This window comes from Camelina sativa, chromosome 15 (assembly GCF_030686135.1).
Source record: "Camelina sativa cultivar CO46 ecotype springtype chromosome 15, ASM3068613v1".
In the NCBI taxonomy this organism is placed as follows: Eukaryota; Viridiplantae; Streptophyta; class Magnoliopsida; order Brassicales; family Brassicaceae; genus Camelina; species Camelina sativa.
Genome location: NC_141894.1, coordinates 14,685,061 through 14,704,641, shown reverse-complemented (window position 1 = coordinate 14,704,641; position 19,581 = coordinate 14,685,061). Strand labels below are relative to the sequence as shown.

At 33.6% G+C, this 19,581-nt stretch overlaps 1 protein-coding gene and 1 pseudogene across 2 annotated transcripts; both read right to left on the bottom strand.

Annotated features, from left to right (window-relative positions):
• Nucleotides 1–2,635: 2,635 nt before the first annotated feature.
• On the bottom strand, nt 2,636–9,143 carry LOC104773363 (uncharacterized; annotated as a pseudogene). Its single transcript, XR_015581485.1, has 22 exons — nt 8,896–9,143; nt 8,706–8,774; nt 8,500–8,637; nt 8,285–8,402; nt 8,032–8,114; nt 7,844–7,939; nt 7,548–7,716; nt 7,309–7,451; nt 7,133–7,219; nt 6,692–6,877; nt 6,402–6,569; nt 6,088–6,208; nt 5,931–6,000; nt 5,462–5,549; nt 5,225–5,345; nt 4,902–5,095; nt 4,714–4,822; nt 4,401–4,556; nt 3,951–4,053; nt 3,652–3,812; nt 3,220–3,364; nt 2,636–3,026 (listed from the first exon to the last, which is right to left on the bottom strand). The product of XR_015581485.1 is annotated as an uncharacterized LOC104773363 (transcript).
• A 1,902-nt stretch (nt 9,144–11,045) lies between these two features.
• LOC147926642 (uncharacterized) lies at nt 11,046–12,242 on the bottom strand. Its single transcript, XM_087487132.1, has one exon. It carries the CDS (start codon nt 12,240–12,242, stop codon nt 11,046–11,048), a length of 1,197 nt encoding a protein of 398 aa, XP_087343258.1.
• Between the last annotated feature and the right edge of the window lie 7,339 nt (nt 12,243–19,581).

Below are 19,581 nucleotides of genomic sequence, written 5' to 3'. Positions count from 1 at the left end.
ATTTAATTTTAATGTTAAGCAACTTTTAAGATACGCTTAGAAATCTTCGATGGAGATGTCCTTAAAGGCAATGTCTTCTCAATGCATGGCTTACCATCCAAGATCACACTATTTGGTCGCTTAACTCTCATATCATCATACACCTCGGAATGAGTTAAAAGGGAGCTCAACTGCTTCCTTGTCTCCTGAACCTGAGTTTCTAAACCTCAAATATGTCTGCATATGAAACAAGAAATGGCTTCTCAATTTTAATCACAAACGCAACTGGGAGATTCTGGTGGACAGAATCTCAGAGAACTATGCACATCAAACTAGGTTTTAAATATTATTCCGCAGTTATATATATTTCACTAATTAAACCTCGAACCAACAGTTCCATGTAATATGATGTTCAAGCTATTACTAGAGTTGCCTCTACCAATGTTACTGGTGTTGGGAGATTGCCTCACCATGATACATAACAATTATTGACAATCGTTCAGTTTTCTTGCTATCAACCGGTATATATATATATATATTATTTTTTTTTTTCCATAAATTTAATTTCATATCAAACTAATTTTAGATGCATTAAAAATATAAACTTATTCAGTGAAAAAAAAAATCATTCTTGTAAACTTATAATTTTGTTTCCAAAGCTTTTATTAAGACTCCGATAAAACAAATTGTTTCTAGTAAAATTAATTTACTTGCCCTTCAGTCACTGGGGCATCTACTGGCAGTGGCAGATCCCTTTAACAAGTATTCTCTCAAGCTTGATAACGTAACGTCCTTCTGCTCGGCAATATGGAACATATTTGGAAAAAAAAACATACATATTGACCTTCATTTTTTGTATTTTTAAAAGTGTTAAAAATGTTGTTGATTGTTAATAATGGTAAACTAGTAATACTTTTGTATTATTTTATAAAAAATGAAAAAATATCTTGACCTTGATGTTTTAGCAATGTCTAAATTTGTGTGGTTTAATGTAGCTTAATATTTTAGGTTTCATGGTGATATTTCGGGATTTAGGTTTTGTTTTCGTTAATGCAGTGACATGATTTTCTTTTAAAATTATTTAGTTGGTTTTCATGAGATTTCGAATGTTCCTTAAGATGAGTTTCTTTTGTGACTTTAATAAAGATGATTCCTGAATAAGATGATTACTAGGTATGGACCCGCACGTACGTGCGTGATTGATTTCAAAAAAGGTATGGACCCGCACGTACGTGCGTGATTGATTTCAAAAACTATGTTTACTATAAGATTTGTAATATATTATGTACACATAGAATTACATTTGTAGATATAATTATTTGTTAAATTATTTACAGTTCAAAATTATATTAGTTTGGTTTCATTCAGTTTGTGATTTTTGAAATAATAAAAGTTTCAGCATAAAATTAAGATTCACAAAACAACATACCCGAATCTAACGTTTACCGAATTAGTGAGTAATCAGAATTGTATAAAACTTGTAAATTATGAAACGGATAAAAACCATCAAAAATATTAAAACTTCTTGAAACGAATGACCTAAATTCTTAAGCGGGTCAAACCCGTCCCGGTAGCCATACTCCATAAGGGATATAATATTTTTTTATCTATAAAAACCGTCATTCGAAATCTTTAAGAAATAATATTAAAATATATATAAGATTTTATATTTTTAATATGTTAATTTTGAAATTAAGGAATCTTTAATATATGTTAGTCTTATATATCAGAAATTTTCTATATGGAAAACTGACAATTAGGATTTACATAAGTTTAAATATTTTATAGTTTAAAATAAATTTAAGATGCGGTCAAATTGTTTTTGAAAGATTTTCCAATATCTATTATTCAAAGTTATAATTTTGAGTTAACAATTAGAATATATATTTTTTACATATCATGTTATAATTTTTATTATATTATAATACATAGGTTTTGAAAATAATTTCAAAAATATGTAGAGGATAATATTTATTAATATTTGAATAATATTTACCAATTTTAGAATTTATAGGAACAAAATATTGTGTATATAAATAAATTGAACAGTAATGGCAGTTTTATATAATATTATAGAATATTAATGGCAAGTAACTAATAAATTGAGCACAGAACTCTCTGACCATGACATGTCAGCTTTTCTTCAAGAATGTTTCTCTTTTAATATATAGGGGATGATTTATAAATGTGAACTAGTTAGGAGAGAAAAAATGAATATGGACTAGAGCCATATAGGAAATTTGAACCGTACAAAGTGGAAAGTTGAAACAAACTGGAAGTGAATACATATGCTACCAAAGAGAAGACTATTTTCCTCATCTGTCTCTCAACTGTTATACATTTATACCAATAGAACCAAAATAATTACACCAAAAACCGGATTTAATCATTAATCCGAATGATTTTTTTATGTCCTAGGCTCCACATATACTAGACCGCTCTAGTCAAACTGGCTACTAATTAAGCTCCGAGTTCAATTATTTAGGTAGCGAAATACTCCCTCTGTCTCACAAAGATTGATATTTTGGGATATATTTTTGTCCCACAAAGATTGATGTTTTGCAAACTTCAAGAAGTAATCATTAAAAATATTAAAATTTTTGAATTGTTATTGGTTTATATTTTCTCTCTCTACCAAAAAATAATTATAAATTAATTAACAAATAAAAACTAAAAATTTTCTTAATATGTGTGAAAGTCTCAAAACATCAATCTTCATGAGACAGAGGGAGTATCAAATATAACACAATGTCCCATACATAGATAATTTAAATCGAAACCACAACTGTTCATTCTCTTATTTTGTATTTATAATAAACAATCCAAGTAGGAAACTGAACTGTGCGAACACATTTATGGGAAACTTAGGACTTCATATTCATGATCTATTTTCAAAGGAGATTCCTTGGATACAGGTCGGTTTTCAGACCATAGCTCCAAGTTAACGGTTCCACAGTCCCAGTGGACAATACATTTGAAGACCTGACTAACATCGAACCTGTTTACCAGACGTAGATTGAGGCTATTGTCCACCAACATCCATTCACCTGGAAGAAACATAGAAGAAGATTGTTTGCCCACAAATGTTATAGTCGATCAATAAGGAAAGGCTCTTCGCATGTTTAAAGTTGCTAAGCCTCTGCTGGTTTTTTTAGTTCTTCTTTACTGCTAAGCTGAACTGAAGGATCACAACCCTCTCTCTATTTGATTAGAAAATGGGAAGAGCATGAAGATACTTACCATGTGGGAGATGTTCCCTTCATATAGTTTCTCTCCAGAATTTGGCCAAACTTCATGCTTTGAGCCATCAGTCGATGTGAAGGAGACAAAAGATTCAGTTGGATGCAAAAGAGTGAAAGTTGGATGGACTCTTAAGCATACTAGCCTGCATCGTTTAGTAACCAGAACCATAAAGACCATCATTTTCCAGACAGAAGGAAAAGAAAAAGACAGAAGAATTTGAATGGTTAACTTGCACACTCTACTTACTCAAACTACTCAACAAGATTACAATATATTGGTATGTATGCCAGATCCAGATCTTGCAGCTTGTCTTACGAAAGTCTATGTACTCTTTTTTCATTCTTGGTAGAATATATGATGTAGATAAATTATTGCAAAAACATAGACATGATGCAAAAAGAAAGGAAAATGTGAAGTAATCACGCAAACCTTGAAAATCCACCAGAGCCAGCACCAACACTACGGGCTTCGATGCTAGAACTCGGGGAATGTCAATGGGTATACTTATTTGCCGCCGAAGAACCAGTCCACCACCTACATCACCTTCCATGATAAGAGATTCTTCTTCTCCTCCATGTTCCAAATTTCTCCTACACGAGATGAAACTATAAATTGGGTAACATAAATAATGATAACAAGAAGAGAGAGGATAGTTGTGTGTACATGTCAACATCATTACATGCAAGAAATATGCATAAGTGGAAGAGATCGTCAAAGTATAAACTCACTCAATGACATTATATTTCTCAGTACATCCAGCTGACCGGTACTCAGTACCACTGTACTCTTCATAACCATTGATATCTATCCTGCTATGAAGCCATTGGACTCCTGCAAATTGTAATCAACCAGAGTTGTAATCCCTGCATATTCAAAATTCAATCTAGACATAAAATGATCAAACAGTCCACCATACGCTGATTCTAAGGTTGTAAAATTTCTATATATAACTTAGTTATTTACATTTATACGACCATAGAAAAAAAAAAAACAAGTGTTAATCATGGCAGGAGAAGGTTTTTAGGGAGAGCTAATAGGAAAACTTGAGAAAATATAGAAATGCAACCCCTGTTGATCCTCAAAAGATCGTCGAAAGTATATCTTTCTTATGCGATTTGCAACGTTTTCAAGCCTAATAGTACGTATACAAAAATAAAAGCAGTTCATCGCTGCATTACCTGATGGAACATGTGTCATGGACCATATCCTTCCACCAATCCAAGGAACTATATTAAGTTTCCAATCACCGCTGTTTAGCTCAACTGGTTCCTTTGAAAGTTCCATTCCCTTTTGTCCAGCTAACATTTCCTTTTCAGGAATCAGTTTTGTATTTTCTACAATAACACCCTTAGAATTAATATCTATGAGAATTAAAATTTCGGTGTAGCTATTTCATGATGAGTATGTAGAAAATACAAAATTGATTCCTAATTATAACTACAAAGCTTATTAGAAAAGTAGCTATAGACAAAATTAGAAGATAAAATTTACCCATATGAAGTTTAAAGCACTCATTGCTTGTAGATATTAACTCTAAAACTTCATTTTCTGAAGGCATCTTAATGTGGATAATTTCTCCATGCATTCCCCAAGCATCAAGCTGTTTAACATTATCTATATTTAATTATTTTGAACTTATAGTTACACAAAAAAAAAATTAACAAGAGAAGGAGCAGTACCATTGCACCGCCTCCTAGTAATAATTGGACATGAACACGGCGCTTTGGCCTCTCCCACTCTCCTTCACTATTTGAAACCTTGACAGTAACAGTGGAGAAGTGTTGCTCAGCAATGTAGTGTGTAATTAGAAATCTTCCTTTAGTGTAGCCATATCCATCTCCATCATCCTCAAACAAGATTCCTTCAGCTTTCCCTAACCGAGACAATGTAAACTAGTTATTCTCTTAATTTACATTATGATATCTATCTCAATATAAAACATAGCTATTTGATAAATAAGTTGAAACAAGAAGACTAAGAGAAGTAGAAGTGTAGAACTTACCATTTTCATCTAATGACACAAGTAGTGTCAAGTCATCTGACAAACTAAATTCTCCAACATGCAGATGTGGAGGAGCCAATATTATGATGGATCCACCTTGTAAATATAATGTCGGTAAATCCTGACATCATGAAACGAAAAATTAATGTAGAAAACATAAAAGAAAAAAAAACATATTTAAGTTATTTTCCAATGAAATTAAAGAGATACGGCGACCACAAGTGCCAGTGACCGTACCGGATGTGAATCTTCAAAATCAAATCTCAACCAACTTCCTCTAGGCAATATGTGTTGCAACTCGTGTGATCCCTGATTAGATAACGTGCTAGATAACGGTAGAAACAAACCAAAGACAAGTTGATGAGAATAAATGTTTGGGAGATGAGTAAATAACAAAAATTGCCTCAAACTATTTACAATAAATGACTTATAAAGAGAAAGACTATAAGGTGAATTTTTAATGATGACTGTGATGATATTTATTTGTGTTATATTATCAAAAAAAGGTTAGAAACACTTGAAACATCTCCATGACCAAAGCTTACAAGATGTAAATATATCATGAAGCCCAACAAATGGTTCTAATTACTTCAACATTCTAAAACTCCTAGTACATCTAAATCTGGTCATTTTTCTTTCCAAAAATTCATTGACATAGCATTGAAACACTTCGTCATGCAAAATGATTGAATGGGAAGAAGAAAACCTTGCATATATAAGAAGTGGACCCAAAAGAAAAGCATTTTCGATAGTTCTTAGCCGGGTATCTTTAGGATCTGCATTAAGACAGAACGAAAAAGTTGAGTATGAGATTTGATTGCATAAGTTCAAGAGATTGATTACAATCATTTACACAAACGTACCAGCAAAAAAGATTGGAGCTGCAACTGGAGCACCAGTTGTATGGGAAATGTAAAATAAGGTGTAAAAATGTGGTAGGAGTTGGTAACGCCTCATCAATGCGGCACGGCAGACTTCCTCACACTGATAAAAATACTAAATTTCATAAGTGACATAAAAAATCACAACATATGAATGGTTGACCCTTTTTTTTGTCAAACGAATGGTTGACTTTCTTTAAGGCTGCAAATTTGTAAGTAGTTATCTTTCTTATTTTGGTGATTAAAAAAAAATGTTTTAGTGATGGCTCTTACAAGATTTGCAAGCAGAAAAGTACCTCTTCTCCGAATGACCATGGCTCATGATCATCAGTGGCCACCTCAGAATGGCCACGACAGAATGGAAACATAGCTCCAATGCCCATCCAACGTCCAAATAGCCGCGGAGTTGCATTGCCACCAAAGCCACCGATATCTGGCCCTGATAAAGGCTGACCACTAAGCCCCTAAATGCAGTTTAATTGATTGTGTCACAGTTTAAAGGTGTTTATTATGGTATGAGCAAGAAAATAGATTAACATCATGCTTTTTCTTTATTAAGGATGTAGCAAACACCTAAAATATTTACCAGCTGAAGGACCATGGATATAGACATATGTAGATGCTCCCAGTTTGAAAGGTTATCTCCTGTCCAAGTCGCAGCATATCTATGGCTACCTATGAATCCAGCCCTTGTCAATACAAAAGGTCGCTTATTCTTATCAGCTAGCTCCATCCCTTCATAAGTTGACCTTCCCATCAGCGTCCCGTAGACCTAGACAGCGAAAAACTTGACAAAGCTAAGTTGAAGTGCCTATCAACGTACACAAAGACAGGTAATAGTACATTCATAAGAGACTTAGGATCAAAAAAAGAAAACCATGGAGATACAGGTAATAGTATTATGTATACATACACAATACCACGCTAGAACGGTGATAATCCATAAAGCCAATAACCCTCTGCATACTTATATAACATTAGATGTGCGTAGAGAAAATGTGAGATTAGAGTACAACAAGAAAGTTACATTGTGGTAGTGTGAGTGGTTATGAACACCTCCAAGCTCATCATCTCCATTATGAATATTGTTCTCCGGCATCGTCTTTGTAACGGTCTGGGCATTGAAAAATAAATACACATGAATAATTGGATAAAAATGCTACCTAAGAAATCAAAAGATAAAAGCAAAGTAGACCAAATTACGTTAAAAACTGCTGGCTCATTCATATCGTTCCATATACCATCAACACCGTTTGACATAAAGTCCTTAACCAAATTAGCCCACCAAGAGCGAGCTTCAAAGTTTGTATAGTCAGGGAAAACGCAAAGCCCCGGCCATACTTCACCTGATGAAACCAAACATAAATATCCAAAAATTTGCATACATATCAAAATAACATAACAAGACGGCATAACAATCATAAATTGAAAGTGATATATACCAATAAATGGCTTCCCGTCTGCTTGTCTAACCCAAACATTATTTTTACTTCCGCTATCGTAAGCAGAATAACCTTCCTCCTGCTTTATCCCAGGGTCAAGCATCCAGACCGCTTTGAAACCATTGTTATGGAGATATTTTGCCAAAGCACTAGGATCCGGGAAACGCTCCTGAACATAGTATTACATAAATTTCTTATAATGTCAATACCTAAAACTTGTAAAATTTAGTCTACGTAAACCATGGTAAGCACTGATAAGTTTCTACTTATTGATCTAAACGAATAACCATTCATGCCTTATCAAATGTGAAACAGCGAAAGCCATCCATGTAGTCTATATCCATCCATATCACGTCAGCAGGAATCTTCTTATCACGAAATGTTTGAGCTATCTGTAATCATCAAGGTAACTGATCATAAAGTTGCATTCCTCTCTTTAGCTTCACTAAAGAGCCCGAATATATATATGGACAAAAACACTGACCTCAGTTACTCTCTTGTCAGACATATAACTAAAACGGCATTGGTGGTAGCCTAAGGCCCACTTTGGAGGCATAAAGACAGTTCCTGATATATAGACAATATAACTTAATTAAACAACAAATAGTATTAACCAAGGAGAAGTAAAAGAAGAGAACAAAAAGTAAAGACGAAACACTAGTCTCAAACCATACAACTTGCATAAACAATGATCTTTTTTTTTTCAAAAAACCAAATAAGCACAAATAAGAAATTACCAATGGCATGCGACAAGGACTCCAAGACAGCAATAGGTGAGGAGAATGGACCAAAGGTGATTATCGGATATGATGTAGGGGCGATAATTCTTATAATTCCCTCTTTCCTTAGATCAATCTAGACAAGAAAATATATATCAATACAATGAAAAAGATAGATATAGGTCCATAAAAATTGAATGAGTCAACGAGCTAAAATAATCATATATATATACCTCACACTTTCGTGTTGTATCAGCAAGAACCCCTAGTGTTTCTCCAGTTGGAAGGACTACTAGTACCCATGGATGTGACTGGTACAGTGGAGTGGTTCCAGGGCCATATCCCCATGCATCAGTGTTCCATGTAAAAACCTGAACATTATACTCACCAAATTAATTAGGGTAACGAGTTGATGATGGTTTCTAAGTGAATGACTCACCCGTTTCCCTGTTCTTTCCAACTGGCCACTAACTTCTCCCGTCCCATAAAACGATGTGCCCGGATAAAACTGCATCACAACTCACAAGTTAGCATTAAGACTTAGGAGTGACAACCTTTTGCTCTTGGATCATGTCAAAATTGACATCGAAGACCAGTTTGAGAAGAAAAAAAGAAATACAAACGCTAACCTCAAAAGTGACAACTTGTTGCTCCTGAATACTATCACACGTCGGAATATATGTTGGAATACTTTGAGATACAATAGGCACTTCCCTGTCTTTGCTGTTCTTAAATGAAACACTAGGGAATGCGGCTTCCTAATGCTCCACGGAACAGTCAAACCGGAAAACTCCGTGCTCCAAGATTGGCTCATAAATCATATCGGTTGGAGCCATATCTATTATATAGTTTCCGAGTTATCTGCACGTATGGTCATCATAACTAGTAATTATCCTTGTATAACCCTTTTGTTCTGATGACGTAATTCTCCAAACAAATAAGGCCATAAAGAAACAATTAGTCTCCAACTAAAGTTTAAATGCTATACTAAAACTTATTTACCATCATTCAAACTTCAAAGTAAGGTTCTACATATATTGTCATCTAAACATGAACAAAATAGCAAAGCAACACACCCGCAGATCTTTTATTTGGTTTTGAATTCAACGTTCTAACAAAATCGATATTCACTTTCATCAAAAAAATAAGTTACCGAAATACTGTTGCAATAACTGTCCAAAAAATAGTTGTAATATCCAAAGTAAAAAAAAAGAAATTATCTTCCAAATGAGAGAGAGATGAATTATGAAGGATGTGCCAAAAGCTAAAGCGAATTGAATGATCGATGAAAAGTGTAACGGAGTAAGAAATAACCTGACAGTGTTCTTAGCGACGACTTCAGCCAAGGAAGTAGTGAACGACCATTAAAGAAGAAGGTCGAATCGAACCTCTTTGGCTAATGAATAATGACGATGATCATACTCTCAATAATAATAAAAATGAGATCGCCATTGGCTGATAATTATATATAATACTCGCAATAATTTCCACCAGCTTTTCTTTGCTTCTTCGTACTATTCCACTATCTTAACATAATATCATATTATCTTTGTTGTTATAAAAAAAAATCTACATAATAAAAAAATTTGGCGTAAACAAAAAAGTATAATTAATAAAAGATTTCAGTACAAATTAAACTTTGAAACTTCTCTATTTTTATTGATTTGTTTTTATAAAAACTTATTTTCTGACATTTAAAAGAGAAAAGAGTACTTTGATAAAATTTTATATATTTTTTTTTACAATACAAGATCTTTTGGTTCTTTTGGAAAATACATGAACAAAATTAAACACATAGTTCAACTTAATATACTCAACATCGTACTTGATTTTCCATCATCAGTTTAACGTTAACAAAAGTTATAAACGTATAATCCAGTTAAGAAAATAAATAAATATATTAAAAAAAAGAATATTATCCTTAACGCTAAAAGTTAATTTTATAATCCACTAAACATAAAATATTCAACCGCGACGTCGTTTATAGTGGACTTTGTTTGTTTTTATGTGTAAAATCAGAAAATATTATATTAGCACTTGAAAACGTTCCATGAAGACCACGACCTAAAAATATCCCCTATATATATAAAAGAGAAGTACTCTCATAAAAAAGCTGAGGTATTACATTTAGAGAGCTCCTGTACATTTTTTCAATAAATACCTTTATTTCTCATTATTATTTACATAAATATACTATTGAAATATTATAACCAATGTTTTTCGATTATTTAAAAAAAAAAATTTAATCAACTATTAAATCCAAAAATATATTTAATTATGATTGTCATAACCTATTTACTTATTAAAAGTAAATTATATTTCACAAACAAGGAAAAAAATTATTCATTTATTTACCACTTTTATCATTTTTCTCATTACATTTTTAGACTTAGGATTAGTTTAAATTAAATCGGTTAGTCTAAAAATATTGCTTTATCTATTTAATGGTATAGTGATATAGATCATAATGTGAACATAAAATATGTAAATTTGTTTCTAGAAACACAAAAAGACATCAAAGCTTTTTTTTTTCCAACCAAACAATAAATTAAAGGAGAACTCCGAGGTTGGTTGCCCAAACCGGAGGAAATGAGTTTCCAAAAGAAATTTTTGAAACTAAGGTTCTTGAAGACCGGGCTAAACAATCTGCCCTTGCATTAGACTCACGAGGGATCCTGTCCAGGGTGAAGGAAGGGAAAGATGATCTGAGCATAGAAAAGTCCTCCAGTAGAGTTGAAAAGGCAGGCCGATCACCGGGCTTCTGCACTATCGCGAGTAACTATGCACAATCCGTCTCAAAAGCTTGACAATCTACTCTTGCCGCCAAAATAGATTCCATAGCCCAGATCAGGGCTTGAAGTTCCGCATGTAAGGGAGTAAGGCCACGTCGCTGACTCCGGGCTCCCAAGAGAAGCGTCAAATCATAACCACTGCAAAACCACCACCCCAAGCCCTGTAGAGCATCCAAATTTTTCCAAGAACTATCAATCTGACAATGGATAGAAGGCTCCTTAACATCCAAAGAATCCGGAGGTTTTAAATAACTCCCGGTAAAAGATTTGGCATCATCCCACAATAACTTGTCATTAGTCGCCTGATTTAAAATATCTATCGGCTCTGCCTCCATACCCTGAAAAACCGTTTTATTCCTATCTTTCCAGACTGACCAAAGTATCCAGGGAAGACGAAGAGAAATATCAGAAATCCCCAAATGCGGTGCCGCCCGCCAATATATAAAATCCAGATTCGCATAGATTGAAGCATATGGAAAGCCTTCTGCATCTAGCGATATAGGAGACAGATCCCAAATACTCTGCGAACGCGGACACTCAAAAAGAGCATGGTTGATGGTCTCTGACTCCAGACCACACCGCTTACACAGGGTATCACATCGGACACCTCGATATGCAAGCCGTTTCAATACAGGAAGAGTACCAGAAGCGACCTGCCAGAAAAAATGTTGAACCTTGGATGGAACCTCAAGTTTCCACGCTTGGGCTCGAAGAGCCATACATGTAGGTCCAATTTCAACTTCCGTAATTAATTCCCATGCTAACCGATAGCCGGATTTCATCGAATACTTCCCTGACTTAGTATAATGCCATACTAAAGAGTCTGGCTTATAAAATTTACTAACCGCAATACTCCGAATAATTGGTATATCCACCGGATCGAAGAACTCCTCTAGAATAGGTAAGTGCCAATCCTTCGTAGTTGGATTAACTAAATGGTTAACCATCAAACTTGGAAGCAACAGTCGACCTCGACCATTAGCTGGTCTTGGACGAATATCCGGTAACCATGGATCCCGCCACACCGAGATAGAACAGCCAGAGCCTACCGCCCATCTCGCGCCTTGCTTCACCAGTGCCTTAGTTGAATAGATACTCCTCCAAGCAAAGGAAGGGTTATATGGTTTTTTGGCCAAAAGAGGGTGTGTATTCCTAATATATCGACCTCGCATTACCCGAGCCATTAAGGAAGTCGGATAATGAATAAGACGCCAGAAATATTTCGCCAGCATAGCATCATTAAACGTATTTTACACCGCCTTAAAATTATTTTCAAAGTTTAAATATTTCACGGGTGAAACGTATTTAACAGAAAATAAATGCTATTTTGAATAAACGAAAAAAGTTGACTTACATATTTTGTTTTATACAAACGAATCTTAAATTTCAAATAATAATTTTACTCATAATAATTTATTTAAATCGATTTATTCCGCAAATAGTGCGGGTTGGTACCTAATACTCTATTATTAGCGTAGAAAATGTTCCACGGGAAACCACGACGGCACGGCACGATGTAACAGTTAATATAAGTCATGTTTTAAAAAAAAACTAATAAGTCATGTTAAAGTAACTAACTTGTATTTTAGAAAATTTTAGGGTATATTTAAAAGGGAGATTCTCAAAAATAGCACCAAATTAGGTTTTTCTTCCAAACTTAGCACACATACTTATTTTTTCCAAATTTAGCACACATTTTCTAATTTAATATTCAAATTACTAAAATTATTAATTAAAATATTTTATAAAAAAATCTTCATTTTTCTCCATGGTTCTTAAGAATTTGGAGAGGATGATGCAGCTTCACCGGCGAGGATCTCTAATTGGAGATGCTGAAGCAGCTTTACCGGAATGGGAGATTGGATTACGATGACGATCGGGAAAGCTCAAGCTTGAAGAGGACTAGATTGATTTAAAATCCATAGAGAAAGAAGAGAGTGTGAAAAAATGGGGAAGGAAATTAGGATGAGCGATTACGGTGACGACGATGAACAAGATAGAGTTCTGAAATGGGAAATCGGATTACCCGACGAAGATGACTTGACTCTGTTGCCTCAATCTCTACTCCCATTGATTTTGGCGTTAGTTTTAGCAAAATCCTTTGTCAGCTTTGAAATCAGATATTCATATTGTGGGTGATCTCTCCCTCTCTCTTCTTGATGTTGATGCTCAACTTCATTACGTTTCAATTTACGATCATGATTTTGTTTTTGGGGTGATCTTGTATATACGGTTGTTTATTAGTATCATATGCTCTTTTTTCGTTATCACGTATGCTTTAAGCTCTATAGTTCTTTCCCCTTAATTTTCCATCAACTTCTTGTGAATCAAGTTCTAAACATTTTGATCTTTAGAACTCATTTTGGTGGATTCAAAGTTAAACAGTTTTACTACTACTATTCAAATTTGAGTTCTTTAAAACCATTAATATGGGTTCAGCCTTCAGCATAACTGAAGATTGATAAATAACTCTATTTTCTGGTTGCAGGTTTTGAGTTGCTTTTAGTATGAAGCAAAAAGTAGTAGACTAAGGGATACAATAATGCTAGGTTATGGTAACAATTTGAGCAGGAGTACCACATGATTGTTATCTCATATCCAAAATTTATCTCAAGTCTTGACATTGAAACCGATTAGATTAGGCAATCAAAGCTATACTCGTTCAAGAGAGCTTAGAGAGTGTCCTAGATACTTCTAAAGAGGTCGGGTATGTATTTTATTGTTTTCTTTCGTAAGTTGTAACTGGTCTTTCACGTTGTGATAATGCCTTGTAAACATTTATTTGTGACTGATCTTTTATGTTGTGATCTGTGGAAAGGAAACAAGTTTGTTCGTTTTTGTTGCAAAAATTATTATTCCGGAAGGATTGATTGATGTTTAGGAAATATCTTTTAAAATTTAGGATAGTTTTCATTATAAAAAAAAGGTGAGCTTTTTGGCATATATCGGATTCGAACCCAAAACATTTACAAACTGTGTAAGAAAGTGTAACTAATAAACAAAAGTATTCATGAATGATTATTTAGGAAGGATTACACAAAATTCAGGACGGATTCTTTGAATTGCATGATGACTTTCATAAAAAAATAAGATATCAAGATGAATTTAATAAAAATCTTTATATTGGTAAACACCAAGGTATGCACAAAAATAAAATTATTATCCTTTACTAATGGAGTAATCTTTGACATATTAAGGTAAAACACTAAAATGAGACTTATAAACACATTTATTTAAATTTAGGAAGGATACAATAATATTTAGGAATGACACCTTTACAATTCAGAATAGCTTTTATAACAATTTTGAAACACCCAAAAATCAAATCAAATCATTACTCATGATGTGCACAAAACAAAATCAATATCCCTCAATAAATGGAGTAATTTGTGATATATTAAAGCAAAACATAAACAAAAGATGGGACAAAACTCATTTCTTTAAATTTAAGAAGGATTTCATATTTTTTAGGAAGATGTTTTTGAATTTTATGAATGTCTTCCTAAATGTCTGAAACCAGCATCTATATGGCAAACTTTGGATTTGCAGGTTGTATGTCTCTGAAAAATTGTAGCAAAAGAAGTCGACGACACTGAAACCAATGACAACGATGAACTTCTCTTACTCTTAATAAACCGTTTCCTCATCTTCCTCCACTCAACAATCTTCTACAGAACACCAATTCTCAAATGATTGAATGATGTTTAGGAAGGATTTTTCTAAATTCAGGATGGTTTTCCTGAAAATATCATGAGCATCTCCGTTGCAACATGAACACTCAGATAGTCAGATACAACTTTATGACATGCCTTCAGGTGTACATTGCCCAACCCAAGAAATCAACAAAATCAATCTAAACACACATTAACATGAAAACAGATTCAAAAATTGATTTGCCAAAGCTTTTTACTAGTTCCCGTAAGAGGAATCAAATCACCCACAATGACTTTAACTCCCATCTCAGCCAAAAACATCAACGGAGGAAAGTGTAAAGCTCATCATTGTTACAAAGCACACCGTCACTGTCCATATCAAACAAAACCGCTGATACTTTTCCCCAATCATCCATCGTAATTGTACTCGAAGGATTCTCCGCCACCGTATTCACTATTGTAGACGACAAAAGTACCGTAGCTTAATTAAACTCTGATCTTTGATCATAATCTAGTGAGTGAAGATGCTATTGATGTGGATTTGTATTGTATTGGTTTCAGTCGATCGATTTTGACACTTAATTGAAAAGATATGAAGATTTGAGTTCAAAATCTTCACCGCAAGTTTCGTCGGAGCTTTGAGATCTAAGAATGTGAATTTGATCTTTAAAAAAAATAATTTTTGTTATTTAAATTAAATCATGATCTCAATATACAAATGCTAGTTTTGGAAAATTGGATCATGTGTGCTAATTTTGGAAGAAAAACTTAAAAGTGTGTTATTCTAGGGTATTTCTCTTTTTAAAATTACTTGTTATTCAATTGATGATTTTTAATAATTTTCTAAAATTCTATGTTATTCAACTTGGAATCTATGTAAAATCATTTAAAATCTATATATACATTTTTGGAGACATTTAGCAAATAAATCCTGGAGTTGCAAACTATTTACAAGCATGTCATTAGCATTAATTATTAATTTGTTTTGATTTAATTAATTAATATTAAGTTTTGATTTTTGGAAACAAAATTTTCTATCCTAATAAAATTTCCAAAACAATAGGAACCACTCCCTTTAACATTAACTATTAAGTTTATAATTAATTTAATTATTATTAAGTTTCTAATTTTACAAAACAATATTTTCTCCATACATACATTTCCTAAACAATCAGCCTAATCAATAAACGAAAATGTTTATAAAACCAGACCGGAAGGTGAACCGGAAGTCTTTCGGGTTACTGGATCAATTAGTCGGTCCAACTGAACCACGGGTCAATTAGTTTATTGGTTTGTTTACATTTTATGAATATAACATTTACTTTTCTATAAATATATGAACAAAACATACATAGTTAAGTAATAGTGGTCGATATAACATTCCTACACTAGGGATTCTATACTACTAACAAAATACTTTCTAATTTCTATACTAACTAATATATCTATATTTGTAAGATTGTAAATTTTTAAAAACATATAAATTAAACATTAGTTATATATATATAGTTAATCTATAAAACAAATTACATTTTTTTTTATAAAGTTAACCACCGCCGGTGAATATCTAGTAATTTACAAAACCTATCTACAAAGCTAAAGTCTTCTCCTTTGTTATGTTTTTTCTCTACCTTCAATGAACATGGCTGCGATTTGCTTCTCTGCTTTTCCTCGTTCATGTAGCTCTACTGGCCGTGTCTTCTCCAGTCCTTCAATTATTTCTGAGATTTTTCTATTAACTAGTTTAACCCAACTGATGTATCTCTCTCCAGGCTTTGTTATACAATTTTCAGAGCCTGCAAATTTTGGTAACGCTAGGAGCTTTGGCTATGGGACTCCAGCTCGAGTTTGTTGTTGTGGATGCTCTCTAAGGATGCAAGGATGCTCTCTATCTCGGAATTATGTTACTGTAAGTCTTCTCCTTCGTTACTCTTTTTCTGTAGCTTTAGTGGAAACGATATGTCCGTTAGTGTTTTTCTAAATATTAGCCAACAACTGGGCTTATTTGATGTTCTGCTCATTGGTCAAGTGTGTGCTATGGTGTAGTTATTTGTGAATTGAGTTAAGAAATAGACAACTGGTTTGAATACTGGTATTTGAAAACGCATATTTGTGGCTAAGTCTAGTTACGATCGACTTTGTGTATGTATGAGCATAAAGTAAATGACGCAAGCTTTGTTAACGGGGTTCGGTTTTTCCTACATCCCCGGGACCTAGTCCAGAACAAATTCACTAGAACAAGATAGCAATTACAACTGCATATGATACAAGCACTACTATGCCTATCATTCTTTTCTAGATGAATAAACCATCAAAAGATCTCTCTATCTTATTGATGGGGCGACACCACACATCTTGTGTGCATCTCTTGAGAATTCCTTGAAGCGCGCAAGTCTTCATGAAGCGCCCTCTTGGTATTTATATCCATTGCCCAACACCTAGGGTTGACAACTTTCCTATTATACAACAAATAGGAATTGGGAGATTAACAATTGCACAATCACTAGGATTGACAATTTTCCTATTATACAACAAATAGGAATTTCCTATTATACAACAAATAAGAAAGTTTCTCTCCATGATCCCATCTTGAATCTTCCATTCAAGATGTTCATCCAGCTCAGCAGCCGCCACTTGGCTTGTCCAAGTCAACCCCAAGCCTTTGTACTCAAACTCTTCAACTCAGCTTCTTGTACTATTTCCTGTATTATTCTCGGAACTAGTACAAGAACTGCTTCAGACGTTTGATACCATCTCTGTTGTATCTGACCCTCTTAGCTTGTCCAAGTTGTCCCCAAACTTCTTTATTTCAACTCTTCAAAGTACTCACACAGTTCGGCTTCCTGTATAACTTCATGTACTACTTTGGAACTTCACATATGTTCTTACTGCAATTGTGTCAAGTAGTGCCTCAACAACTTTGTTAGTTCTGCTCATTGTCTTCACACCATCTATGAGACATCTGTGATAATTCTATCTTGTTGTCTCATATATCACAATGTTGTATGACATCCTGGTTTAGTAGCAGTCCCATGACATGTTTCAGACAGCTTATAAAACTCAGTCAACACATACACTTTCAGTATTGTGTCCATGGATGTTTCTACAGTATAGTGCAACGTACTAGTACTTAGAAACGTATACACGTTTATGCTATGTCAAAATTCATACATGTTGCATATTTTCATGTTCTAGTTATAAGATTTGTTTTTGCCGGGTAAAATATAGTTTTTTAGGACATAGTGGCGGGCAAAAACCATTAGAGGTAGGGCAAAAACCTCATTTGTTTTATTTCCACACACCAGCCGTCAGTTTCCCCTTGTAAGTTCCAAATTTTTTCATAGTTCTATGCTTTTGTATTATATTATGCTTATCGTTCAGTTATCTCTCTATTATGCTTTTGTATCTTATATATTCGCTGCTTTCATTTTTTTTTCTCTCTTGATTAGGAGCTGTTTGTTATGATTTATAGCTATGTTACTTTTTTGTGTAGGATTTCAACAATGGATTTAAAATATAGCTGCAAGCATGTGGACTGATGCTATGAATATGGGATCATGATGCAGTCCTATGACTATGCTTTATTTTTAGATTGTTTCATTCCCTTTGTTGGGTAATTCTTTTTTCTTTTCTCTGTTTTGGTTTTTGACTGAAACGTAAAAGTCTTTTTTTCTTTTCTCTATTTTGAAAATTCTCATTTAGTGACTTGCAACCTAGTGGTTCAGTGTTTTTTTTTGTTTAATGAAACGTAAAATTAAACTATCAGAGCAATCTGAGAAAGGACAAGCTTCAAACAATGGGATAATTAACTAAACAAAAGATACAAAATGTAGGAAGAGATGGTGTATAAGCTTATATATAGTTAACAATTTCGAATCATGTTTATAAACAATCTAGATGCAAGGAGAGAGAACAAACACGAGAACAAACACGAACTCGTTTGGTATAGAGTTTTTTTTTTTGTTATAAAATATTTTAAAATCATTCAAAATTTACTATAAAATCTCGTAAAATCTAATAGAATTTCATAGAATAACATTTTTAAAGGGAATTTGTTACTAATGCCCTTTCTTTGATACCCCTTTTTAATAATACCCCCTTTGATGATCATTTTTAATTATACCCTTCCATTATTTTTAAAGACATTTTTGCCCTTGTTTTATAATTATACCGACAATCTTATTATACCTTCGCCGTCGACCTTCTTCGTCTTCGTCATCGTCTCTTCTTCTCCGGAGACATCTCTCCTTCTCCGGTCGGATCTCTCCTCCGCCGTTATCATTGTTTCTCCCATCGTCTTCGTCTTCGTCTCTTCTTCTCCGGAGACATCTCTTCTTCTCCGGTCGGATCTCTCCTCCGCCGTTATCACTGTTTCTCCCGTCGTCTTAGTTCTCTCTTTTAGTTCGTCGTCTCTTCTACCCCCTTCGTGTAAGTGTTTCTCCCATCGTATTGAGCAATTGAATTTTTAGGAGATATAAAGCAAATCTCTCCTCCGCCGTTATAAATTGAATTTTTTTAGGTCTTAATCACTTGCTCTTTTACATCTGTTCATGATAATAAAGTCTTTTTCTCCCATCGTGTAAGCTTGTTTCTGTATTTTTGTTTTGATTTCAATTTCAATTTTGTGTTAGCTATTAGATTGTTGTTTCGATTTCAAATTTGATGTCAGAATTTTTTTAGGTCTTAACACTTGCTCTTTTAGATCTGTTCGTGATAATAATGTCCTTTATTAGATCTTTGGACATCTACTGTTATTCTTTGATATAGTTGTTCGGATCTCTCTTCTTTTAATGTAGTTTTATTGGTTTGTTTTGTCAGGATTTGTTTTGGGTGTAAAAATGATTGAATTGTATTCAGTATGTGGTTTGTG

Excerpts from the sequence above, each read along its gene's own strand:
- LOC147926642 (XM_087487132.1), bottom strand. The coding sequence starts at position 12,242 with ATGGCTCGGGTAATGCGAGGTCGATATATTAGGAATACACACCCTCTT.